The sequence below is a fragment of the Arachis hypogaea genome, chromosome 11 (genome assembly GCF_003086295.3).
Source record: "Arachis hypogaea cultivar Tifrunner chromosome 11, arahy.Tifrunner.gnm2.J5K5, whole genome shotgun sequence".
Lineage (NCBI taxonomy): Eukaryota > Viridiplantae > Streptophyta > Magnoliopsida > Fabales > Fabaceae > Arachis > Arachis hypogaea.
This window is the reverse complement of record NC_092046.1, coordinates 2,216,712-2,243,353: the sequence shown is the minus strand read 5'-3', so window position 1 is coordinate 2,243,353 and position 26,642 is coordinate 2,216,712. Positions and strand designations below refer to the sequence as shown.

The 26,642-nt window shown below is 32.6% G+C and overlaps 4 protein-coding genes across 5 annotated transcripts; all 4 read right to left on the bottom strand.

Annotated features, from left to right (window-relative positions):
• On the bottom strand, positions 1–2,671 carry LOC112719842 (calcium uniporter protein 5, mitochondrial; the record flags this gene model as incomplete). The annotated part of the gene is given in 2 exon segments (XM_025770561.3): positions 1–538; positions 1,534–2,671. Coding segments are annotated over 2 exon segments (1,059 nt in total). The 5' UTR covers positions 2,107–2,671.
• A 922-nt stretch (positions 2,672–3,593) lies between these two features.
• On the bottom strand, positions 3,594–7,394 carry LOC112719841 (uncharacterized). The gene is made up of 6 exons (XM_025770560.3): positions 5,854–7,394; positions 5,228–5,345; positions 4,703–5,037; positions 4,472–4,603; positions 4,295–4,393; positions 3,594–4,196 (listed from the first exon to the last, which is right to left on the bottom strand). Exons 1-6 carry the CDS (start codon positions 6,135–6,137, stop codon positions 3,743–3,745), a joined length of 1,422 nt encoding a protein of 473 aa, XP_025626345.1. The 5' UTR covers positions 6,138–7,394; the 3' UTR covers positions 3,594–3,742.
• On the bottom strand, positions 6,966–11,525 carry LOC112719840 (uncharacterized). 2 transcript variants are annotated; one of them, XM_025770558.3, is made up of 9 exons: positions 11,400–11,525; positions 10,599–10,761; positions 9,531–9,619; positions 9,306–9,444; positions 8,928–9,002; positions 8,647–8,768; positions 8,496–8,571; positions 7,667–7,726; positions 6,966–7,394 (listed from the first exon to the last, which is right to left on the bottom strand). In XM_025770558.3, the coding sequence occupies exons 2-9, from the start codon at positions 10,719–10,721 to the stop codon at positions 7,248–7,250; spliced, it is 831 nt and encodes a 276-aa protein (XP_025626343.1). In that variant the 5' UTR covers positions 10,722–10,761; positions 11,400–11,525; the 3' UTR covers positions 6,966–7,247. The 2 variants fall into 2 exon arrangements, with proteins under 2 accessions (XP_025626343.1, XP_025626344.1); XM_025770559.3 differs by having other exon boundaries at positions 11,323–11,461.
• Positions 11,526–14,897: 3,372 nt separating this feature from the next.
• On the bottom strand, positions 14,898–17,759 carry LOC112719839 (CBS domain-containing protein CBSX3, mitochondrial). The gene is made up of 6 exons (XM_025770557.3): positions 17,583–17,759; positions 16,987–17,263; positions 16,817–16,898; positions 15,975–16,048; positions 15,706–15,766; positions 14,898–15,220 (listed from the first exon to the last, which is right to left on the bottom strand). The coding sequence occupies exons 2-6, from the start codon at positions 17,248–17,250 to the stop codon at positions 15,078–15,080; spliced, it is 624 nt and encodes a 207-aa protein (XP_025626342.1). The 5' UTR covers positions 17,251–17,263; positions 17,583–17,759; the 3' UTR covers positions 14,898–15,077.
• Between the last annotated feature and the right edge of the window lie 8,883 nt (positions 17,760–26,642).

The following is a 26,642-nucleotide window of genomic DNA, read 5'->3' as shown; positions in this document are numbered from 1 at the left end:
GAAACTATATATTCCCCAAAACAAAATGTGTAGACTACCGGAATGAAAAATATCAATCTCTATGTATAGCATCGTCGAGATCAAGATGCACCCCTATGCGATTCTTCAAAACAGTGTTAGCATCTAATGGTGTTCTGCACTTGCACTGGAGCTCCTTGAATCTCTCAACGTCGAAGTTATACCGCTTGAAAAGCTTCCTCTGTCTTGAGAGGAAGAGCCTCTTCATTAAGTCTTGGTAAGTTGGGTCTCTTGAAGTGAATAGAAAGTAGGCGTAACCTATGACTAAACCTGTTGTCGTTGTAAAGAAGGCGATAGGTTCCATTACGTCCCAGGAAAATTCCCAGAATGTTAGCCGAAAGAATAAGCCAACAGTAACTACACCAAATCCTAGTCCGGACCAAAGGATGCGCCGAACCTGCTTGTGGGCCAAAATATCAATTTCCTCTTTTTTCTCCTGCAGCTTCTTTATCTCCTCCCTCACAGGATCGTCGTCTGCAGTCAGTGCTAGCGGAACAGCCCTTCGAACCAGATCCACCACCTAAACAAGTGCAAAGTAGCCAAACAACCGAAAAAGAATCTGTAATTAAGAAAGCATCACAAATTAAAGCATACAATTCACTGGTACTTTCACAAACTCTAAAATGCGTAACTTTTTCAGTATCATATCTTAAAGAATATTGATTCTATCAATTAAAGGAAAAATAAAAACAATACTGCTTGAACTCAATAGATAGTTTGTATCAGACCAGGTAGATCCCTTGCAATTAGATTGGAGGCGATGGTACACACCCCAAAGAATTTTACATTGCTCTGAAGACCGAATCATCAGACATATGTTACTTCTACTGCTAAACTGGCATATTCGGTCCCATTTGACCTTAGTTATAGTGATCGGTTCTGTTGACACCACTAGATCAAACTCCTTTAAAGTGAAGAAGTTGAAAAAGTGAGAAAGTGAAAATCTAATCACCCTTAAATCAAGATAGTAAGACTCACACCGGATAAAAGTTACAAATTCAAGAATGATTACCTCCTTACTTTGCCACTTTACAATTCTCCTCATTTTTGAGGATTTTCCAGACACAACCACAACTCGCCTATGGATAATTCAAAAGGGTTATATACCATAAAGTTCTACAGATACATACATACATGGATCCTACTACATCCGAACTTTTTCGATGCATATTCACACAGAATTCATAATCAAACCATAAACATTGATTTCCCTATTCAAAAGGTGATGTTAACACAAGAAACATAGAGGACCCCCTAACAGTAAAGAAGATAAAAAGAGCAATAAGGGGGATCTAATTCAGCTATGCTAATAGAATGAGATCTAGTCATGGTTTTAGTGAGCCCCACAAGCACAAATTCTGTTGTTATGGCAAACATATAGTTACTAAAAAAGTCATTACCAGATTGGATACGTGGTTGGTTTCGGTACACAATTCACTACTTTTTGTGTTGAAATTACAAGTATTAACTATGGCCCAACAAGATAAACAATACAAAAGAGGGAGTCATTCAAACCTTATCAGGGTGGAGATACACCTTATCTCTGAAAAGGAGAATAACACCAGCTTCATCAAGAACCTTGGAGAATGCTATAGCTTCCTCTTTACTCCTAGCAATACCAGTGCTCTCACAAGCTTCGAGAAGTTCAGTGTAAGGAATAACTTCCTTCCCTTCCATTCCAAGTCTCATCTTCAGTGTCTCCACATTCACCAATCTCAATAGCTTCTTTGCTTCAGAGTATGATATGAATTCTTGTGTTCCACCATTGCTAACAGTAACACCACCGTTATCATCACCATCACCACAAGAATTTTTGCTGCTGCTGTTGGAAAAGAACCTCTGATCAGAAGATTTAACCAATTTTGAAGAAGATATACCTCTATTCTTGATCTGGTTCAGAACAACAATCGATAAAGATGCCCCTCTTCTTTCCACAGCACCCATAACCACACCCTTCAAACCCAACAAATAAGGATCAAAAGGACCAAGCTTTTTCACATACCCATCACTTATATTAACAATTGAAGATACCCTTTTCCTCAAAGATCCAAAAACTGCACCACCAGAACACCAACACCTACCCCACATTTTTCCCTTCAAAACCCAGAAACAGAAAGAGAAAAAGAAGATAGCTTTATGTTTAAAAAGCTGAATATCACTAAAAATCAAAACTGCCCAATACAGCCTTCACCATGAAAACCTGAAAAATCCTAAAACCCATTAAACCTACCAGTCATTGAATTTGATACTTAAAGCCTTAAAGGCATCAACTTTCTCTTATGGAAAATGGAATGGCGGAAACTGTGGTTAGTTTAATGCATTAATTACGAATTATTATTTGCTAAAGAGAAGAAAAAGATGAAAACCCAAATGAAAAGGAAAGAAGAAAAGAGAGTATGGAACAATAGCAGAGTGGGGGGGGGGGGGCGAAGGTGGGAGTTGGAGAGGTTGACGGAGTTGTCCACCACGATTCCACGAAAGGGTTTCCGTTAAGTTGTCGTGTGTTAGTCAGCGCCGGATAACGTTGACTGGTAGTTAACAAAAGGTAGTTAACGGCGAAACGCGGCATGGAAAAAGGGTTTGGGATAAAGGTATGTAGGTAGGTCCCATTTCCAATAACTAGATATAGAGATTGGCTAAGACCACTAACCACAAGACTAGATTTGGTTTGAAGACAGATACGCAGAATTTATACAACATGCACCTCTATCTACGCTAATGGCATTAATTTTGAAAAATCTACCTTCACATAATCAAAGAATCTCTAAACGGCTCCTGACATTCACTTTAAAAAATAATGAGATTTTTATTTTTTGGTTTTTAATCTTTATTTTTATAAAATTGATTAATCTTTTTGTTAATAATTTTTTTATTAACGGAATAAACTTACATAGCATGTTAAACTATTGATTTCCATTAAAAATAAATTAAGATTGACAATTTTTGTTGAGAATCTCATTATTTTTTAAAGATAATTATCAAAATCGTTTAATTTTTTTATATTTTATATTTTCTTTTTTAAATACATTTGTTAAATTTATTATGTAAAAGTAAAATATTAGTGAATTTTAAATTATTTTTACTTATAAAAATTAAATGAAAGATATATTAATAATTAGCGTGTCATATAAATATGTTGTGAAAAGAAATCATTGACAAAAGGATAGATATTCACTCGATAAACAAAGTCATCTAATCAAATTTATATGTTTAAATATTTTTAAAAATAATTAATTTAAAAAGTAATTATTTTCATTAATATGATAATACATAATTTGTTATCTATGTAAATTTTTGTTATACTAATAGAACATAAAAAGTGAAAATTTTGTCTTATTTTTAAAATTTCTATAATTTGATAAATATACATTTTAACTCCGTTAAAAGAAATTAAGACCCGAATTTCCTAACAAGAGATTTGGTACCTTTTTTTTATTTATAAGAATTGATACATAAAGAAGTACTACAGTTTGGTTTTAGTATTCATTTAACAAAAATTGAATTCCCTTCATCATTTTCTAACCATGTAATATAAAGTTAAAGTTTCAAGTTTGTTCCAAGGCAAATGGAGTTACTTTTTATCCCAAAACAAAATTGTTTGGCCTTTAAATTAATAAATATGTCCAATCTAGCAAATTTAACTAATTCTCACCATTCTTTGCAGATATGGAATAATGTCTTATACTCTTGCTCCATATTCAAACTTATAATCACTTCCAGAATCCTACCTTACTTTCTTTGCACTCCCAAACCATTCAGACATCTCTTCCTCATCAGTACTCACGTTATCATCAGACCATAAGTCATCATCTGTTTCACTCTGACTCAGCAACTCATTCTTATATGCTTCTCTTCTTTGTGGCTCAGATAAGCTGGTCTTACCTCCAGCAATAGGAAAATCAATAAATTGAGAGGGATCCTTCAATTTACTTGAGCGCTTGTGATTTTCATTTTTATCCTCTACGAATCTCCAAGTAAGTGAACCTCTCCTGCTGTTCTGTCTTTCTGACTCCATCAGCGATTTGTCACGGCAACCAACCTGATGTCCTGAATGTGTCAATTTGTTATTCTTATGATGGTTGTTATGTTCTTGTTCGGGTTGAAGAGAAGACGCCTTAGGCCGTCTGTGATCACATTTGAGACAAACCATGTTTCTTCTGAAATTGATGTAGTTACACCTACACAGAAAGGAAATCCAATCACCTCAAAATCAAGTGATGGGGATGGGAAAATGTTTGAATTTCAAAATGCTATGATTTAATAAGAAAGAACCTACGAGTCGCATTCCCACTCCCCTGGATTAAGGTGCCGCTTGGGAGGCTTTTCTTTGCATTGAAAACATCTTGTGTTCTTTGCGAAATTTAGGAAGTTGCATCTGCAAGAATCAAAGTCATGGTCGTTATTAGAGATTAAATACCAGTGAGAAACGCCAAATTTTATGAACAAGCATTACGTGTTGCATATCCAGTCTCCTTTCTTCAACGGTAGGTGGTTGTTATCCTCCTTAAATTGCTTAATTTTTTGCTCACATAGACTGTCGCAGCGCAAGCACCTGATATTTCTGGCGAAGTTGAGGAAGTTGCATCTAGCCAATGAAAAATTAAGTGTGAAATTTTAAGAAAGTGAAGAAGAAAATGCAATAATTATTACAATATGTAGTTGCTGGATGAAAATTATGCTCTACTTGGGACAAACCCAGTCGCCTTGCTTCATAGGAACATCTATGTTGCCCTTGTCTTGCCGATCTGGGTGCAGTTGTTCAGGAACAGCCTCCGTGGTGTCTGGAAGATAAGGATTTTTGTTGCTAGTACTGTGCTCTACTATTTCGTTGAGAAGACTTCTCACAGATTCTTTGACATTCTTTTTTAGACATGTTTTGTTATCCACCGAACCGATAATTGGGTCAAGACCATAAGTCAAAATAATGCGCATAACATCTACTGTTCTTCCACCTTGATCTTCACGGGCCTTCACGAATGCCCTGTCGCATTCCCCTCTCAAATTACAGGAGCTGCAAACCTGGCCGCAGCATCAGGCATGCAGTTCTTTAGTTAAAGAAATTGCAGAATATGCTCTTTTTTATAAAAGAAAAACAAAAGTTTACGAAAAGGAGTATACAAAAGAAGCCAAGACAAAAACACAATAAAATAGAGAAAAGAGAGCATAAATTTGCAAAGTATATGATAGTAGAAACTTAGTCATCACTTACATTTCCCTCATCAAAGTTCAAATGTGCCCTCAGACGCTTCGCTGAGTTTATCACTTTCCTGTCTAAGCTAGGACATCCGAATGCTACAGTATTTGCTATATCTTTTCTAGGCAAGAACCTGACAGCAAAGTCATTTGCAAAACAAATTGATTACTTACTATGAAGCTCACTAGGTAATGGACTTTAAAACAATAAAAACAAATTGCATGATAATGTCATTCACTTTAATTAAATATCATCAAATTGCAAATATAGGATAAAACTTCATTAACCCAAGTTCATTAGCAGGAAAATTGCATTAACCCTAAAATTACAATCATTAAACCATGACCGGAAGATGATTGTCATATGATTGTTTACTTTTAGGTAGCAAGCATGATCAGTACATTACTCAAGTTCATTTATTACACCTCATAGCCCTAGAATGAAGGCTCCTTGTTTGAATTTAAAGTGAAAACACATCCTCTGAAATGTGATACTCATTTTTATGTAAAAATATCACAGACCCAAAGAACAAACACCTTGCGTGCACAACAATTTTCATGTGAAACTATCTGAATCATAAACACAAACACTTTGCGTGCATAACCCAAAATCCAAATTCATTTTCTCTTGTTTCTTTTTACCTCAAAAGATCAAAATGGTCTCTACCGAAATTGAGGCATGCGGTCCTAATAGCATTGGATAATTCTTTTGGACCAAAACTGAGTTCGTGATTGGCAACAAAGTAGCCTCTCTTGAGCAGGAAGTCGATGAGGTGAATCCATTCAGGCCAGGGGTGCGAAACGAGAAGCGGCGGCGATTGTTGTTCCTTCTCCGGCGCGAGAGTGTGAGAGAGTAGTGAAGTTGAGGAGGAGACGAAGGAAGTTGTTGGAGCCACACGATGCTTCCAAACACTTCGTATGATCATACTTATTCTCTTTCCAAACACTGCCTAACTGTCTATGGTGATGTTTATGGTAGTTGTTTCAGTTTTCATGTAGCTCTTTTGAGTCTTTTCTTCTGCAATATCAACGGAATTCTTTTGGAATTTACATTCGCGAACATAGTAAAATCTCACCGACTTAATTTAAAGATAGTTAACTTGGTATAAAGTTGATAGATAAAAATTATTAAATAATAATTTAATTAAATTTATTAAATTATTTAATATCTTTTAATTATCAACTTCACATCAAATTAATTATACCTAAATTTTTATTCTATATTTATTATTTGATTAATTTTTTTTTAGAGAATTATGATTCATTATTTTGTAATCATCAAAAAAATTTTATTTTTTTAATTTACTTAAATTATAAAAAAATAATATTTTTAATAATATCACTTTATACGTAATTTTTTATTATATATTTACATAAACTTATTAAAAAAATATTATTAAAATAAAATATCTATACACACTCACTGAACATTTGTGTCTTATATTAGTCAATGTCTCATATTTAGACACTTGTTATCTGCAAATTTTTATTTGAATTTAATTTTAATACAATATTAATATAAATTAATTTTATATATATATTAAATTATGTAATGTAACATTACATCAATAGAAATAATTATTTTTTATTAATTGTGTAAATAATTATCTAAAAATATCAATATAATTATCCAACTGTATAAAATTTTTACACTGTTAATATATTAAAATTAAATTATTTTTATTTAAAATTTATTGACATTTTAAATACGACCTAAATATAACGTTAATAAAATATAAAAACACTAATATTAATTGTTTATATATTAGTTTTATATTTTAAAAATGTGTTCGTATGTCTTGTAGACCATAGTTTACTTTTATTGATTCCATGTTTAAATGTTGTTGGATACTTTTTTAGAAATTTAGCTCCTGTAATTTATAGAAAGCAATGGTTCAGAATATACATCATCACTGAATCTTACTAGTTAACAAGAAAATGTTGGTTGCAACTGTACTTAAAATCAATCAAAATGGCCATCTCATGCATCAAGGCACTGGTTTTTTGTACATGGAATGCAGGGTTGCGTGGTAAGCTCACTCGTCATGCTTTTTCGCTTTTGCTTTCGCAAGAGTTTTAACCATTCCCCTCGCAATCTTCCAGAACCAATATATGTTCATCATAGCCAACATAGCAGGCACCGTGAGCACGCTATAGTAACCCAGAGGGAAGATCTGCTTGACCTGAAAATTGGTAACAAGAAATAGTTTAGATTCATTTACTACTCTCTCCGTTCAGAAATAACCACACTTACCAATTTTAGCGATGTGGGTTATTCCTGGACGGAGGGAGTAAACAGCTACATACAAGACAAAGTTAAGTCATTTATGCTAACTTTTGCATCGTACACCGAGCCATCACACGTCTGTAGAGTGTAGAGTTGGCTCGGTGTACGAAGTACAATGAGTACACAACATTTTTCCATAGAGGATGGATAACACAGAAGAATGCTTGCCTCATCAAAATGGTTATACATGTGGAGAAAAAAGAATATGAAAAGAATAATCCTAGCAATCTGCAGCGCAGAAAATATGAGGGGATAAAAGTCAGTAAGACAAACAATAAGAACTAGAGTAAAGTAGTCCCATACTTGAATTTATAATCTATGAAACATAAACAAACCATTGTGATACCATGTAGATGCATGTGTCCTTGTTGGATAATTTTTGTAATTCTAAAACAGAGGACACAATTAGGAAATATTTTAAGTCGATTTTCTACACGACAAACGAAAAGGAATACAGGAGAGGAGATGCATCTCTGTTTTATATATTTCTCCTTTCTGTCTCAAGACAAGTACCAAATGCTTCCAATACAAGAGGGTATGAAGATATATAACTATTCATGTGCCTCTAACTAATATATCTTAAGTTTTTACCAGAGATGGTTTCATGACTCTTAACATACATAAGCCTTCAGAAGCTCATGTCAACCACTTTAATAGTTTTGTAAGTTTATTTTTAAAAAAAAAATAATGTTTTTCTCCAAGACAGAAAAAACTTCTCCATCAGGATTCATACTCAGACATGCAGCAGTCCACATTTTTCATGGTTAGAACTTAAAACCCTTTTGATCATCCCTTCTACTTATTTTGTTAACTATTGCTTTCTATCTTGCCCGTTTAGCCCAAATATGGTTCATCCAGAACCTAAAGAGGAAAAGTGCAAAAATAAAGAACCAAAACAAAATCATACATGGCCATATACAATTCCTTAAGGTACTTTTTGCAACCTAATCAAAATAGTGGAACTAGAGTTGAGATGAAAAGTATGTTCAGACAGTACCAACCACCCGAAGAACAAAGCAACGCCATTCCAAATGTAAAGTTTGGAGCTCTTGAGACCAGATACATCCAAGTGCCTGTATATGCAATTAAAACATCAATATTTCGATGCACGTAAAAGAGAAAGGGATTTCAACAGAAGAGTATATTACCATCTTAGATTTACGAAAGGAGTTGTGCTCTCAGTGAAAAGAACCATCAGTATGTAGATCTGTGCTTGACCACTTAGCAAAGCTTGGATGATTGAAAACAAGGATAGCCCGTGGTGCAGAATCTACATGTAAACGAATGAGGTTCGTCTGCCACTTCTAAATCACATAACTTGCAATTGTGTTCAATGCATCTTGAAAGTAAAAGAGATGCTGAAAGAACACGGTATCCGATATCATGTAATACATCATCAATAGCAAGAAAACTTATGTTGTCAACTTACATATTCCATACCCCCTAAAGCTGGATAATACCAAAGAATCATTGCCAAATCTGTTAGAAAATAACCTACAGAAATCTGGAAAAAGTAAAGGAAGAATATATTAGCAAACAAACTAATTGAACAATCAGCATAGTAATAACTCCTAAAAAATAACATTACTAAGAAGATTAGGAGAAAGAGACATTCAGTGACAAAAAAAGGGAGCTAAAGGCAAATTAAAGCATAGAAAAAATATACTTAAATATGTTGTATGCAGCAGACAAAGTAACAGTAAGAATTATCACAAGTCTATCCAGTTTATGTAATGACATGATGCATGTAATGGAGTTAATAAAATGTACAGACTTAAGATTAACTTTTGTCATAACAGAGACTTACTCCCAATACTGAATTTGAGAAAGTAGACGATCTATGAACAATTAGCTCTTCACGTGAATCGTCACTGAAGAGATCTGATCTCATGAGGAGGTAAAAGGATACAACAGATGCAAAAATAGCATGAACAGTAGAGAATCCCCTGCAATACAAAATGTTGTTGTTCAAGCAAAAGTATCAATTATGGAACAAAGCTATAGACTGAAATCATACCGCAAGGAATTTTACCTGTTATTCCATTCTATTTTCTGTTTATTGCTCAATTTGCCATATCTCATGAACAACAGAGAACTCATAATATCCATCAATCTATAAACCTTCAAGATAATAAAAAAGAAACAATTTACAAATTGATAGGTCAATAATTCTTTTAGCAATATATCCTATTCATATAAATCAGGACATATTTTTAATGACAAGAACAATTGGAAAGGGGTAAAGACTAGGGAGTCGGGAATCCACAATAACAAACAGTCAGGGCTAATTTCATCCTTGAACAAGGCAAGGTCAGCTAAAATGATCTTCATGGTCTTTAGAACAAGTCCAAATCTAAGTGAGCTATAAAGGAATATAAATTCTCTTCCTGGAAGTATATATAAGCAGTACGGCTAAAATCATCACCAAGTGTTTATGTTGACAACAACTTAATCAAATATTTTGTCAGGTAGTGAAAACTTCGATTCTTCTTCAGAATTGTTAAAGCAATGGTTCATCATCTACAGAAAGTTATCTCGGGAGTAACAAAAAGAAAAAGAAAAAACTTAAGAACAGGACCAAAACATATTTCTTTGAACTGAAGTAGCTAATAGAGCAATCGAAAAGGTTTATTTGTTTCGAAACTAGCTTAATTGTAATTTCAGTACATCAATAACCTTAAACTACCCACTTGAACATGCATCCAATACAAACCGCTACAAACATCATCATAAAAATAGACACGAATAGGCAGGTTTGCTTTTTATAACAAATCATGCTTTTTGAATGATGTTCCACTCCACAATTTGATTTCTTGTGTTGTCCTTTGTACAAGTTAGTTCCTCTAGTTTACAATATTTTAATTTAGGAGGGTAACAAATTTTCAAAGCAACCATTATTGGGAACAGAAAAAAACTACATACACTCTAACAATAACAAAAAAAAAAGGTAATATATAAAAATCATATTCTTTCTTTCTGTTAATCATATGTTCTCGTAAAATGCTATTGCTGCATTCCATCCTCCTTTAAATTCCTAAAAAGTTATCTAATTTGATATTTTCTACATGAAAGCCACTCATAACTATTGGACTTGACTTACAATAACACAAAAGATGATGCCTGTGAATACAGATGCCAGCCATTGAAATTCTTTTCTAGAACTAGCAAAGTCATAAGACAAAACAGAACCGGCCGAGAAATCGAAAGAAGCAATAAGTCCCATCCAATCTCCTCCTTGTTGAAAATTACTAAATCAGAACAAACTGCACCAAAAAGAAATCACAATTCATATCTGAGTGCCACAGCTCAAAGACAACTACTTCAAAGTTCAAACATACATACAATAAAGAACAGTTTTAACTTGTAAGTAATCTCACCAACAAGCAACAACTGAAATACAATAAATTAACAATAACTAAGCATATATTAGAAAAATGAAACCTCTAAATAATGAATAATAATTATTAATTAGTTCATCACAAGAAATGCAAGTTGACTAGCTAATCCCATAGGTAAGGAACCAATTTAAGATTATGTATAATTTCTTGGAAAACAAACAAACCTCTCATCATATAAAATCAACAAATGGACACAAAAGGAGAGGGAACTTCATCACATATTGTAACAAACAACAACAATGAATCAAACAAAGGTGCTAATGCGTTACCTAAGAACAATGGAAAGAAAACAAAAAGAAAGAGCTGGAAATAGAACGAAGAACAGAAAAGAGTTAACCGGAAAAAAACAAAAAGGGAAAAGAAAATGAATTGAAATAAGGAAAAGACTAAAAAAAGAAAGAAAATGGTAAAAGGAATCTGGGGTACCCCATTCATAACTACTACTATTAGCCACATTAAATTCAATTGAATTCAAAGCTTGAAACTTTAGAGAGACAGAGTACCAGAGAGAGAGAGAGAGAGAGAAATGCTACGCAGGCATTTCTACGGAAAAAGAAGAATGAATTGCATTTTCGTTTTGTTTTATCCCTTTACTCACACTCTTATCTTCTAGAATGCCTAGTATTGACAATTATTAAGAGTGGGGATTTATATTCTCATTATATATGAATATTCACTATTAAAAAATAGAGTAAACTATTACAAATGTTAACGGCCAAATTATTAACAACAAAACCAATGAGTTATAGCTCAAAAATGACAGTCTCTTCATACTCAATTAAGAACTTACAGGTTCGAATCTTTTATTTTTGGTAAAAAAAAAATATTAACAACAGTATTTTTTAAATTTATTAATAACAACAATATTTTAAAATAGGACAATAATAATAATAATAATAATAATAATACATTTTTTATAAGTTGCCAAGATTTTTTATATTTGAAAAGTATTTGTGCATTTGATTCGAAATTGGATATTTGAATAATTATTTAAAAAATACATAAAAAAAACATACCAAAATATTTTTTGCATTTTTAAATATACTTTAGGCCATTAACAAAATAATTGCAAAAAAAATATTTAGCGTAGAATCATCAAGTTTTAAGAATACAAATATTCTATTTATCGAATCTCTAAAACTTTTTTGAAATATTTTTTTCATTAACAAATTTATAGGTATTTTTGTCAGTGATTTAATAATTTAAAAATATTTTTTGTGGTTTAAATAAATAGATATAGATATCTAGTATCATTGATACTAAGATCATTATTTTTATCAATGGTCATATTGATTAATATAGATATATTTTTAATTAATAATTAATATCAATATAATTTTATTGTTGAAACTATAATTTACAACAAATTTTTTAATTCTTATTTAAATATATAATAATGTCTTAAGGTTGACTCTTGTGCTGCTCTCGAATATTTTTTAACTGGAAAATGCTAGGGGACAATGATTTTGTTAAACAATATGAACAACTACTAATCAAATAAAAATACACTATATCTCCAAATTAATCATCTAAATTTTAATATTAAAATAACCATTCGTACATTAATAAAATGACCATCCAATATATTTATTGTTTACATTGTTTAATATTTTCATTGTTTACCTATACTTTTCCTTTCTAAAATTGTTTCTAGTTTTATTATTTTTAGCAAAGTAAAATTGTTGTTGGTTTGTTATTACAGAGTAAAATGTTGATCCTATACTTACTTGTTCAAGATACATTATATTAATTTGAAATGGAAAAGTATAAGGTACCAAGTCAATTTATTGCCAATAATAATTAATTATTATATTTTAAATACATATATAAAAAAAATACATTCAGAAAATATATTTATAAAGATATTTCTATTAAATACAACCATAAAAAAGATATTTTTATTAGACAAAAAATACTTCCATAAAACACAATTATAAATAAGAGTCGGCAGAAAAACGTAGCCGGACGTTGTATAAGCATGGAAATTAAAGCAATTTAGACGATTACCATAGATAATTTTTTTGTTCAAAAGATTCAAATTTAAGACACTATCTCGGGCATAACTATTAGATTACTCATGTATAGTTAATCATAACATTAACATGGTGGATTTTCAGTTGATGGTAAACGTTTTGTGAAAACTAAAAAGCAGTCGAGTTTGCAGTGAGAGAGAAGTACACCAAAATATCATACTCTGTAGTAATAGTGGCCAATTTAATTTGAGAGGGTTGCTTTTATTAAGATAATTTTATATAATTTTATTGCATTTTGGTGAGTATGTAACCAGCAGAGAAAGGTGAGTCATTGGATGAAATCTCACACCAATCTCACACCATCAAATCATCATTGATGACTAGTTGATGGCTACCAATCACAAATGTTACTGACTTCCTAGCATTGCTCTTTAATTAAATAATTAAATATATTTAATTGAATCATCTAATAATTTATATAATTCTTCTTTTTATATCAGGTTGGGCAAACAGCCCCCAATCCTAGCCTATAATTCTTCCTTCTGATCCACGTATTTTTCCAAGGTAGTGTAAAATCAGAGCCATTTCAGACGAATGCATTTATTATTTGTCCCCAGTCATAAATACCAAGGCCCATTATCACAATGTTGCGTAAGCGTTAGCGAATGAGATTTGAGATCAGTTAGTAATACTCCATCTAATTTTCTGGCTATTTCTCTTAACGAAAAACTAATTAGGTCGGATTGAATAAATAACTTAAATAAGTTTTTTGGAAAAAAAATTTAAAGTATAAAAATTTTTATTAATTTCAACTTATAAATAAATTATTTTGTGTTTGAATTTTTTATTATAAAAATATTTATTTTAAAGTTGTAGTGTTTGAATAAATAATTCAAAAAATAAATTTTTTTTACAGAAGAGAATGAATATTAAAATAACAATAATAACAAATACTTTCCAATATTGAATGTTGATTTTACATGACTTAATCACTAATATTGTGTATGATATGGTAGGTGAAAATAAAAAATAAATATAAAATGTGTCAATGTATATTTTGTTGCTGTTTTTTTTTTTACTCCTATTAGAACTCCCTTCTCCTTTATTGAGGTCAAGAACTTCTATAATTAACTATGAAAATAATAGCAAGTTATAAAATCACATGTGAAAAAAATAAAATTAAAATTGAAATTTCATACCACAGTTAAATAAAAATTTAATATATAAAAATAGAGTAATAAAATGATAAAAAAAATACTTAGAAGGAATATATGCAGTAGGTTGTTCAGATGCAATATTGTCTGAAAATGAAAATGGAGGTGGAGGATCAATACTTTCATCACATGAATCATTACGTGAAAATGGTAAAGTTTGGAACATTGCGTGAGAATGATGGTGGAAGGCCAATGCTTCTAGCAAACCTTGCGTGAAAATGGGAGTGAAGGGTCAATATTTTTCAGAGTCAAGAAGGAAAGTAGATTTTTTTTGTTTTGAAATTAATTTTTTTTAAGAAAGTGGTAGAATGACTTATCGAGAAGCTGAAAAATTATATATTTCTACTTTTTAAAAAAGCTGTAAATTAACTTTTCGGAAGTTAAAAATTTTTTCTAAAATGGTGCCAAACACGCATATTATGAAAAGAAAGTGACAATCTAACCTTTAAAGGAAAAAATTCGAAAATGAGTAGGCAGGGAATTAAGTGTCCGAAACAAGTTTCGATCCACATCAGATTTGTAAAGACCAACTCAGAAGCACAAAGAGTTTGTGTGGCTAACAGAAAATGAAATTGAGGGGCCATTTGTCAATTTTTTTATTGTTAGGATACAAATTGTCTAAACTCTAAATTGATAATAATGGATAGGAGCAAGAGGGTGTTTTTCCTTTCAAATATGGCACAAATTTTGAATTACAAATGGCACACATCTTTGCATTAATCTGAATTCCATACCAAACATGCAACATAAACAGCTGGCAAAGTAAAGCAAAACATGTTAAATTAAACACACCCCTCTGAAATGCACAGAAAAATGAAATTCCAAAGAGTATCATCAAGAAGTGATTATTAACATTCTGTTCCAAAGTACTAAGAGTAAAAACATGATGGCTTTTGTGGCCATAAACATATTTACAAGCACTCAAACAGCTTATTAACATAATAATCCAAAGTCAACTTGAGTGCCATAAAAGTAAGGGCTGTTACATAACCCTTTAGTAACCTCCTTGTATGTAAGCATTCAGACGATCGAGTTCCTGTCGGTGCTCGCTCACCACTGCACGAACCACGTCTCCTATGGACACCATGCCTATCATTCCCTTATCATTGATCACAGGAATGTGTCTGATTCTGTTATCTGGAAAAAGTGGGAGGATGATAGAAACATGAACAAATTGCTTAATCTCAATTGGTCATTTCTTTTCCTTTTTATAATTCTAATTTATCCATGTATTATATCTGTAAAAACTCTTCTACATTAACATCTAATTAGGTGCTACCACATAGATAAAAGTGGTGATTTTTTGAGATAGTAAATATGAAATCAACTACTTTTATTTAAATGGTAGCACCTGATTGAATGGTCATGTAGAAGTTATACATCGACTGTGCATAGAAATTAAACACTTTGAAGAATACTAGATGACCAGAATCTTCTGCAAAATATCAAGTGCCAGATTGTTGTGGATGAATAAATATGTACAGTATCATTTCATCCTGCTGCCACTATGGTTATGTTTAAAAAAACAAATTTAGGTTACATTATTCTAGCTTTGTAAATTTGCAATTTTAGTCAATTTATATGACATATATTTAATATTCTAGTTTAGGATCACAGAGTACCTGTCATCAATTGCATTGCTTTTAGAACTTTGGTATCAGGTGTGACAGTGATGAGCTTGTTCTGCAGCCACGAAATCACAATTACTGGTATCTTTAAATTGTTAAAATTTAAAATGAAAGCAAATAAATGAGATCTTTTATGGTTCTCATCATTTCTTGCATCCAATGGGGCAGGGGACCACTAATTAGGTGAACCATAAAATTCTCCAAAACATTAAATACATAAATAGAGAAGGAAAGTGACATAAGCAGAAGATATTTTCCAATACCTCCTCTGTCATGATGTCTCCGACCTTAGTCGACTTGGATGATCTTCCCTGCACAATAATCTTCCTGAGGTAATCTGGATAACAGGATGAAAAAAACTTGTTACATGAACAACCAAGAGACAAATTTAATTCACTTTCATTTCTATATATAGATATTGGATCACACTTTGTCTAAATTCTAAAACTACATTAAAGTACACATCAAGGTTCAAGGAACTTCTTTTCCCCATTATGTCATTATATTTAGCTAGTTGATTTGCATCTACATATATTTCGTGTTCTTTTAAAAGGAAGCACACGAAATGATGATGTCCCTTCATGATAGCCTCATTTTTCTGGTGATAATTAATGTATACATTAATGGCTTAACTTATTACGCCAACTACAACACAACTGATCTTAACAAAAGTCTTTTTCTATGGGTTTCTAAAGGAAGTTAGAAGACTTAGATAGCAACAAAGGAAAGCGATAGAGCATAGAGGAGATCATTTAAAAAAAAAATTAATTAGAGTATATTTGGTTTCAGAAAGAGTTTTCAGATTTCATCTTCTCTTTTCAATATTGAAAAAAATAAATGTCCCCAAAAACCAAACAGATCCATAATCCTCCCATTTTGTATTTGCATTTAAAAATCATCTTCACTTCTCTAAAATTTTCATGAATTTTTCTGAATGCATTAGTAGCAAGATATTCTACATTCACATTTTGATTCCTCACACAACTTCATTGTTCCTCGGCATCATTAACCACAATTTTTTTGTTCTTTCGTCATATCTAAAGTTCTTGATCTGGCTACGCATCCACAATTGTTTCGTTAAAATGCCATTATAATGTGAATTTACCTCTTTCTGTTATAATTCCCGCAATTGACTTTTGTTCATCAGACTTCACAACAACCAATGCTCCCACATTGTGCTGAGTCATCTGCAATGGATGTAAAGTATTTAGTTCAAAAAACACCAGAAACTTCTATATTTTGATAGCAATAGCAACACGGATCAGATTTGCGTACCGATTGAACAGCATCATAAACAGAGTCATTCGTGGTGCACCACAGCCAAGATCCATCTGCGCTTTTCCCCTTCACCTTCAAGATGTCGGAAATCGTGGTGCTCTCGAATCCATGCTCCTCCATGCGAGCCGGAGCAGCAGACGACTCGAACCTCTTAAGCACAAGAGGCTGCAATTGAGGGGAATTCACCATGCGCATTCTCTGCAGAATTGCGCTCTTGACAACGTTGCCATGGGACAAAATCGAACGGAATCCTCCTTGCATTTTCTTGTTTCAACTGTGAATCAAACACACACACACACACAAAAACAGATCATAACATAACCCTTGATATTTTGTCATTTTACAGTGAAATATAAACAAGATTTTCATCTATCTATAATCTTCACGCAATATCCTGAAAATTAGGGTTCATGTCATTCCTACAAGATCTTATATTGAGAATCTAGAAATTAAATCATCAAATTCATAGAAATAAATTATATGCATGATATCAAAGCAAAAAAGGCAAAACTGATAAGATCTCACATCACAAAATGAAAGAAAGCAAGGATCTGCTTTTCGGACAAAAAGAAAAAGAGAAAGGAGATGATTACCAGAGATGAGAGATTTGCGGCTGAATAAAGAAATGGATGAGCCCTAAGAAGGAGAAGAAGAAGAAGAAGAAACAGTTAAGTAGCTCACTCAATGCTACACTTGTGAGTGTTCAGTGGATTTTCTTACAAAGCGCCACTTGTACACAAAAAATCATGAGAGTGGTGGGCCCCATTTTCATGCTTTGGATCTTTATCATATATTTATCCACTCCTTCGGTCATGTGACATGTCTTTTTCTTTTTTGTTTCTTACCCAGCTTTTAAGATTTTTTTTCTTTTAAAGAAATGAGCAGAAAATGAGAAAACCTAATACCTAATTTAAAACTGCTATAATTAAAAAATTAGTCTAATTTACATACTTTTTTGGCGGGTCTGTGATTTTTTTTATAATTAAAGATATTTTAAATTATAATTTAGATTATGTTTTATATATTTGATTGATTAGAAATTTGAAGAAATTTAATTATATATTTTGCATAATATTTTGTTTTAGTTTTTACAATATTAATTTTATTATTTTATTTTAAAAAATTTGGTTGATAATTATGTTTACTACATATTTAGAATTATAAATTTGTGAATTTATAAATTATGAGTTTTTATATCTTTAGAAATTATAAATTTATTGAAATGATTGTGAAATTATATATATTGTTTAATATTTAATAATTTATTAATAAAAATATAAAATAAAAAAAATTGGCAGGCTTAGTCTGCCAATCTACCATTAGACAGGATGGATGAGAAATTTGGGATCGCCTCACTAGGTAGGACGGACTAGTCTGTTTGCCACCCTTAATTATAACCAATAATAAATAATCCTTCTAAAATAAGAATAGAAAAAAATTGTAGAGAGATGAGAGATAAATAAGATTTTTTGTTGTATATAGTGAAAAATGAAAGAAGAAAAAAGGCGAGTACGGAAAGAAATTCGGTATTACACAATAAAATGAAGGGAAAAAGATAAATAGGTCTCTGACTTTTCAAATTTTTGACAAATACATCTCTGACAAAATTTAAATACAAAAAAGTTCCTGACTTTAACAAACGGAGGACAATTTAGTCCTTCCGTCTATTTGTCTCTCATACACCAAACGGAACTGGCTGACGTGGCTGAAACGGTGTCCAGGTGTCCGTTACGGTGCCACGCTGGAAAAGGAATAAAGTTCGAAAGACAAATAAGTCATTGACGTCATTTTACAAATAAAGTTCGACGGACAAATAGATCATTGAGTTTTTTTTTTTCAAAATTAATAAATTCCTTTCCTAAATTCTCCCATCTACCTCTCTCCATTTTTATATTTCTTTCTACTATTTTTACTCTATATATAATTATATTTTATATTAGTGATTTGACAAATCAAAATATGTCATTCGATATTTTTTACAATTAAAATATTTTAAATGTAAAAGTATACACATTAAATTATTTTAAATTTTAAATAACGAATGTTAAAATTAATTATTAATAAAAAATTATACTTTTTCATATAAAAATAATAACTAAAAATCTTATTATTTAATTTTTTATCTGCAGATATCTTGGTCTTTTTAGTCAGAAATTTTTGTCAACTTACGACTTTTTTGTAAAAGTAATTTGATTTTATAAATCTTTTGTGACATGCATAATTTATACTATTAGAACAAAGTGAACTATAATTTAAAAAAAATTATTCTCGTAATGTTATTATGGATAAAAATACTAGTTCTAATATAATACACAAATGCACTAATGCTAACTTAATACATGAATGATGCACAAATGAACTAATGCTAACTTGATGCATAAATGAAGTGATGCTAACTAATGCCACTGGTATGATGAAAACTGAACTAATGCAATTTAACAAATTTTAATATAGTACACAAATGCACTAAAACTGAACTAATGCAATTTAAGAAAAAAAGTAGAAACAGAACAAGCCCAATTTCTGCAATTTTAATACAAATAATTTAAATTGCAGAATACAACAAGTTAACTAGATTTCAAAATACAATCAGTTCATTCAATCTATAACATAAATATTTTTTTACATTATAATATAGATCTAATTTGAATATTATTTTATTAGAGTCTATTAATGTTGTAAATGTAAATATTAAGGAAACTTTGCACAGAGTTCCATTACCATTAATGGGTGGCTCCGCGATTTCTTATGGGCGCAAGCCTCCCAGGTAATTCAGTCTTATAGATTTTTTTCAGTTAAGATAGTGAATGGAATTACAACTATTTCAAATATGGAAAAGTCTAGGGAGCCAGTAATTTTATTGAATTTTGGCCAGCATGTAACCAGCAGAAAAAGGTGAGCCATTGGATAAAATTTCACACCAATCTCACACCATTAAATCATCATTGATGGCTATTTGATGGCTACTAATCACAAAAGTTGCTGGCCCCTAGCATTACTTCTTGAAAATGCTAAAAGTATTAGTCAATTTTTTTATATGATACCGGGATTGATATTAAGAATATCAGCCCAGGTGTTAATTACACAACCTTGACTATCAACTACAGATTGGTTGAAATTGAAACCATTTAAATTGAAAGCCATAGTGCTAATCCATTTTTGGATAGGCGCCCATATAAAATAAATAATCAATTCGACCTATACAAAATAATTTTTTTTTATAAAAAAAAAACCAACTTTTAGTCTTCATAAACAAAATTCTCATAATAGAAGTATAATGAAAAAAAAATTCTCAAGGACCTATTTGTCCTTCGAACTTTATTTGCAAAATGACGTCAATGACTTATTTGTCATTCGAACTTTATTCCCCTTCTAACGTGGCACCGTAACGGACACCTGGACACCGTTTCAGCCACGTCAGCCAATTCCGTTTGGTGTATGAGAGGCAAATAGACGAAAGGACTAAATTGTCCTCCATTTGTTAAAGTCAAGGACTTTTTTGTATTTAAATTTTGTCAGGAATATATTTGTCAAAAATTTAAAAAGTCAGGGACCTATTTGTCTTTTTCCCTAAAATGAATATGAATAAAGTATTTATATTTGTATAATGTCAATAAAAAATACAGTCTGCGATTTGATTTCTTCTTTTATTTATTTTTTAAAATTTGAATCCTGCAAAATCACAGATTCTGATTAGAAGTTTAATCTTTTTTTAAATATGCAATCTACAAAATACAGGTTGCATTTTATCCGTTTCTTTTATTTCGTTTTGAATATTACAAAAAGCAAGTTGCATTTTAAATTTTAAATTTTTTTATTTTAAAACTTGTAAAATGTAGGTTGTGTTTTCTTTTTTTTTTTTTAATTATAAATTATAGATTGCGTTTTGCGTAATTATAATATTTTAATCCGAAAATTTTACCTATAAATATCATTTTCATTCAGCTTTGTTTTATATTTGTGATTTTTTGTGCAAATTAGTAGTGTCAAAAAAATTAAATAAAGTGAGGTTGAGATTATAGAAAGTATTATAATTTTGTAATAACAACATTAACAATAACAGTATAATATACTAATAAAAAAATAAAAACTTACATATTGAGTATTATCCATATGTTCAATAACATGTGCTTCGTAGTTAGTGTAAAATTACGAATCATTTTAATTAAATTAAAATAAAATAAAAAATAAAAAGGAGAGAAGAAGTTCTTCGCCCCCTCTCTCTCACACATGAAAAAATACACTAAACTCATCAACATATCTCAAAATGGAGCAACGCATATAAAAGGACAACAAAAGGAGAAAAGTAGTCAAAAGACGGGACACGTGTACGAATGTTTAACGCAGTGTCCTGCAAAACGCAGGTTGTGCCTCAATCTGCCCACCTGCAAAATACAGGTTGCATTTTGTTTCGTCCCACGAAAAACTGGTCAAATGAGCTGGGCTTGAGAGACACGTTTTAAACATGCATCTATTCTCATGCAAAACGTAGGTTGCATTTTTAGGGTCTTTTTTCTTTTTCTTTTTCTTTTTTTTGTAAATTTGTTATTATTGACAAACGCATGTTACATTTTACAAGTTTGTCATTTTATAGATCCACGTTTATGCATAACACACCATAATACAATATTATTGATTTACACTTTTTTTTCTCCATTTATAAATTAATTTTTGAAGAAAAACAAAAAAAAAACTTAATTCAAAAGAGATAGATCCCTTCGAAGTACGTCCACAATTTCTGGTGGAGGGTAAGAAAGAACATGAGTAGGCTCAGTTTAATTAGTCGTTATCTTTATAAGGATATCTACAGCTATGTTTACGGATCGATATATATGTGTCACATGAATGTTCCAATCTTTTTGGAGCAGCTTCATGATATTCTCTAGTTCAGAACTAATATTCATCTGGGGATAACACTTGTGTAGATTTATTAGTTCTATAATTTTTACACAATCTGACTCGCACCAAACATTTTTAAATCCATGCTCCCATGCCAATTGTAGACCATGACGAATTGCTTCTAATTCCACAAATAGAATATCCATTGAGAAAAATCGTATAGAAAATTCAAAAAGCCAAAGTCTATTGTGGGAGCGAACAAGACCTCCACACCCACTCAAACTTGTCGTTGATCGAATACTGTTACCTGACTCATAAGGAAACCAGTTAACTAAACTAATCACTTGCACATTGTAGAAAGAAGAGAGTCACTAATAGTTAGAAGTAGAATCTTTTCTGTTAGAATCAATTTCTGTTAGTAATTAATAGTTAGTTAGAAGCCAGCTAATGTGGCACCTATCTATGTATCTATATAAGAAGGGTAACTCTAATAGTGTAACTGAGTTTTGCCATTCAATACACCTAAGTTTCTTATCTTTACTCTCCTCTTCTTTTACAACATTTCACACGCTCTTGCTACAAACACTGCACCATTAATCATGGTGCGGTGAGCGTGGACTCTAATAGAGTAGCGTGGGTTCAAGAAAAGGGTTGAGAGAGAAGAACGACTTGGTCGCTATGTCTCACTACAATCCAGAGATTTCAGTGTCTGAATCGTGCATATCTAGCGCTGATTTGGAGTATCAATGGCAGAACCTAATCGTAGCAACCAAGATTCACCTGATGCAGCAACCGTCAATCTACAGAGCATCGCTTACTTCCTTAATCAAATCACTGCACTACAAACTCAATTGAGTCGAGGTAACAATCCGATCCCTACCTCTTTTTCGAATTCGGCACAAGAATCGTCAAACCCTTACTATATCTTCATCCTTCTGAGAATCCCGGAGTATCGATCACAAATGTGATCTTGAATTGAAAAAATTATGGATCTTGGAGGAGAGCAATGGTATTGGCGTTGGAATCGAAGAACAAATTCGGGTTCGTGGATGGAACGATAACCGAACCGGAGAAGGACGGTAGCTTGTTTGAACCCTGGAAAAGGTTTAATACGTACGTAGTGTCTTGGCTTAATCTTTCTCTAGAGTCATGCATATCTCAATCGTTGATATGGAACAATGTTGTCCGTGATATTTGGAATGAACTTGAGCACCGATACCACCAGGGTGATAGGTACAGAGTCGCTGAGCTTCAGGAAGAATTGTATGCCATAAGACAAGGCGAACTTGATGTAACTTCATACTACACAAGATTGAAGACAATTTGGGAAGAGCTTGATAATTTTAGAAGCATTCCATTGTGCCAATGTGGTGTAACCTGTAATTGTGGATTAGGAGTAATTAGGAGTCACAGGTCTGAAGATCGAATAATCAGGTTCTTGAGAGGATTAAATGATCAGTACTCTGGTGTGAGATCACAAGTGATGATGATGAATCCTTTTCCTAGCTTGAACGATGTATTTGCGATGCTCACCTAACAAGAAAGACAATTCCAAAGTGAATTCTCTCCCCACAAATCGTGAAGAATTCTACTCCTTCCCTGAACTTTGTGGAATCTGGACAAAACAGAGGGAGAGGAAGAGGTAGAGGAGGAAGAAATCAAGGCGGAAGAGGACAAAGTAGAAAGGTGCAATGTGCACATTGTGGGAAGCTAGGACACAACATTAAATCATGCTACAAGAAGCATGGTTATCCTCCACACTTGAAGCAAAGGAATAGTGGAGAAGCTGCTGTAAACTACATGGCAATAGCAAAAACTAAGGAAGACAATGAGAAACTCAGTGGCCAATTGGCTAGAGGCAGGGCTGTCGATTCTGGATTTACTGCAGAGCAAAGACAAGCTTTATCAGCACTCTTGGCCAATTATGAGCTAAAGCCTATTCAAAGTACTGACCAAATTGTGACACAATCACAGTCACCATCTCATCAAGGTAATTTAGTACATATTCTTCAATTCAAAACAAGTGTTAAGACACTAACAATTTCAAACAACAAGTGCACTGCATGGGTAATTGATACTGGGGCTACAGACCATGTATCATACTCCCTTGATGATTTTCAAACATATCACAAAATTGATCCAATTATAGTGCGGCTGCCAGATGGCACTATTACATTCAGCAACACAATTGGAACAATACATTTTTCAAAAAATATGTATTTGACAAATGCATTATACATACCTTCTTTCAACTACAAGCTAGTTTCGGTTTCCAAACTCACGGCCAAATTGCATTGTCAAATGATTTTTAATGACAAACTCTGTGAGATTCAGGACTGCAACTCCATGAGGATGATTGGCAAAGCTGAATCTGATGGAGGCCTTTATACACTGAAAGATGAGGCGAGGAATCTACAATTTGGCACAAGCATTACCACATCATGCATCATAAATATATAAAGCATAAGAGATAAGGACCTATGGCATTATAGATTAGGACATCTACCATGTAGTGGTTTAATTGACATGAAAAAACATTGTAATTTCATTACCTATGACAAGGATGAGAATCCTTGTAATGCATGTCACTTGGCAAAGCAAAAGTTGCTGCCATTTAGCTTAAGCACTATCAAATCGCAGCATTGTTTGGATATGATGCATGTAGATATATGGGGACCTCTCTCAATTCCTTCAATAAATGGACACAAATATTTTCTTACTATAGTAGACGTTAAGTCAAGATTTACTTGGGTGAACTTTATGAAATCAAACTCTGAAGTCACTTTCTTGTTAAAGAATTTTGTTGTGTTTGCAAAAACTCAGTTCCATAAACAAATCAAAATTATTAGAAATGATAATGGTGCAGAATTTTTAATGCAGTCATTCTATAATGAAACTGGGATACTACATCAACGTTCATGTGTCGAAACTCCCCAACAAAATGAAATTGTTGAAAGAAAGCACCAGCACATTCTAAGAGTGACACGGGCACTTCTATTTCATTCAAATGTGCCAAAATGTTTCTGAAATCTTGCAGTGGCACATGTTGTGCACATCATAAACCAAATTTTATCAAAGTTTTTAAATCATCTGTCACCCTATTATGTGCTGCATCACTCACTCCCAATAATTACTGGCCTTAAAATTTTTGGTTGTTTGATTTTTGCTAGCACAATCAGTTCGGGTAGAACTAAGTTAGATCCATGAGCTAGGAGATGTGTTTTTCTTGGTTTTAAGGAAGGAACCAAAGGCTTCCTTTTGATGGATATGGATTTAAGAGAGATATTTGTGTCTAGGAATGTAATATTCTATGAAAACCATTTTTCCTTTTCTAATCAAAACTCAAATACTTGCTCTAATTCATCTATTCCTCATCTTGCATCTAGCAACAGTCAACATCCACTCATACATGATCCTTTCACATATGATGTGTGTACTATCCTCGCATCCACTTTTACTACACCTACACCAGCACCCACTGACACTCAAGCAGTGACACCTGACATTAATAATTCACTTGAACATGCATCATTACATGAGAATTCCTCAGGACACGAGATATACACAATTAGTTATGCATCACAAGATTTCATTCCATCAACATAGCATGCATCTCAAACAGCACAAAACACTGAACAAAATCTGATTCCAAGAAGATCCACCAGAAAAAGAAAGACACCTAAATACCTAGAAAGCTATCAGTGAATAAGCACCACAACAAATTCCAACTCAAATTCAAGGTATCCAATCTCACACTTTTTGTCTTATAGTGCACTTTCTTCAAATCATAAATCCTTCTCCCTAGTCATCTCTACTGATAAAGAACCCAAGTACTTCGAAGAAACAATACAACATAATTGTTGGAGAAGTGCTATTAAAGAGGAACTCGATGCTCTTCAGAAACTGAAGACTTGGCAGCTCACTGCTCTACCAATTGGAAAGAGGGCAATAGGTTGTAAGTGGGTGTTTAAGTTGAAACATAATCCTGATGGCACGATTAAGAGATACAAGGCACGCCTAGTGGCTAAAGGCTTCACTCAAGTGCCAGGCATTGATTACCTTAACACCTTTAGTCCCGTTTTAAAGCTCAGCACATTAAGAATCGTGTTAGCTCTTACTATAGCCAAGGGCCGGTTTCTCAAACAGGTTGATATCAATACAGCCTTCTTACATGGTGATCTTGAGGAAGAAGTCTACATGCAAGCCCCTCCTGGTTTGAATGAACCCCCCGGACTTGGTCTGCAAGTTGGAGAAGTCCCTCTATGGCCTCAAACAAGCCAGCCGCCAATGGAACAACAAACTGAAAATAGTTCTGTTGGATTATGGTTATTCTCAATCAAAGTCTGATCATAGTTTGTTTACCAAGTCTCAACTGAGTGGCTTCACTGCCTTGCTGATTTATGTTGATGATGTTGTGATAGCTGGCGATGACATGACTGAAATTAACTTCATAAAGTCATTGTTGGATACAAAATTCAGCATAAAGGACATTGGTGACTTGAAATACTTCCTAGGCATGGAGGTTGCTCGAGGCAAGGATAGCCTGGCCTTGTACCAAAGAAAGTATGTACTAGATATCTTGAGAGACCATCAACTTGAGGACTGCAAACCAGCTTCCACACCAATGGATTACTCTTCGAAATTGACAAAAGGTGGGGAAAAACCACTGCCCTCCAATACTGAGTATCGAAAGCTCATTGGCTGGTTACTCTATTTAGCTGATACTCGACCCGAAATCAGCTTTGCTATTGGCAAATTAAGTCAGTTTCTTGAAACACTAACTGATGTGCACTTCAAGGCAGCAATCCGAATTC

Bases quoted from the DNA above. Each gene is read 5' to 3' on its own strand.
- LOC112719840 (XM_025770558.3), bottom strand. From the start codon at position 10,721: ATGGGACTTATTGCTTCTTTCGATTTCTCGGCCGGTTCTGTTTTGTCT. The intron at 9,445-9,530 runs GTAAAATTCCTT...TTTGTATTGCAG, and splicing joins AAAATAGAATGGAATAACAG to GGGATTCTCTACTGTTCATG. The intron at 7,395-7,666 runs GCAAGCATTCTT...ACCAATTTTCAG, and splicing joins TGTATAACCATTTTGATGAG to GTCAAGCAGATCTTCCCTCT.
- LOC112719841 (XM_025770560.3), bottom strand. From the start codon at position 6,137: ATGATCATACGAAGTGTTTGGAAGCATCGTGTGGCTCCAACAACTTCC. The intron at 5,038-5,227 runs GTAAGTGATGAC...TGCTGCGGCCAG, and splicing joins TGAACTTTGATGAGGGAAAT to GTTTGCAGCTCCTGTAATTT. The intron at 4,604-4,702 runs GTAGAGCATAAT...TTCATTGGCTAG, and splicing joins GGCGACTGGGTTTGTCCCAA to ATGCAACTTCCTCAACTTCG.
- LOC112719839 (XM_025770557.3), bottom strand. From the start codon at position 17,250: ATGCAAGGAGGATTCCGTTCGATTTTGTCCCATGGCAACGTTGTCAAG. The intron at 16,899-16,986 runs GTACGCAAATCT...CATCCATTGCAG, and splicing joins TTTATGATGCTGTTCAATCG to ATGACTCAGCACAATGTGGG. The intron at 15,221-15,705 runs GTACTCTGTGAT...CACTTTTTCCAG, and splicing joins AGCAATGCAATTGATGACAG to ATAACAGAATCAGACACATT.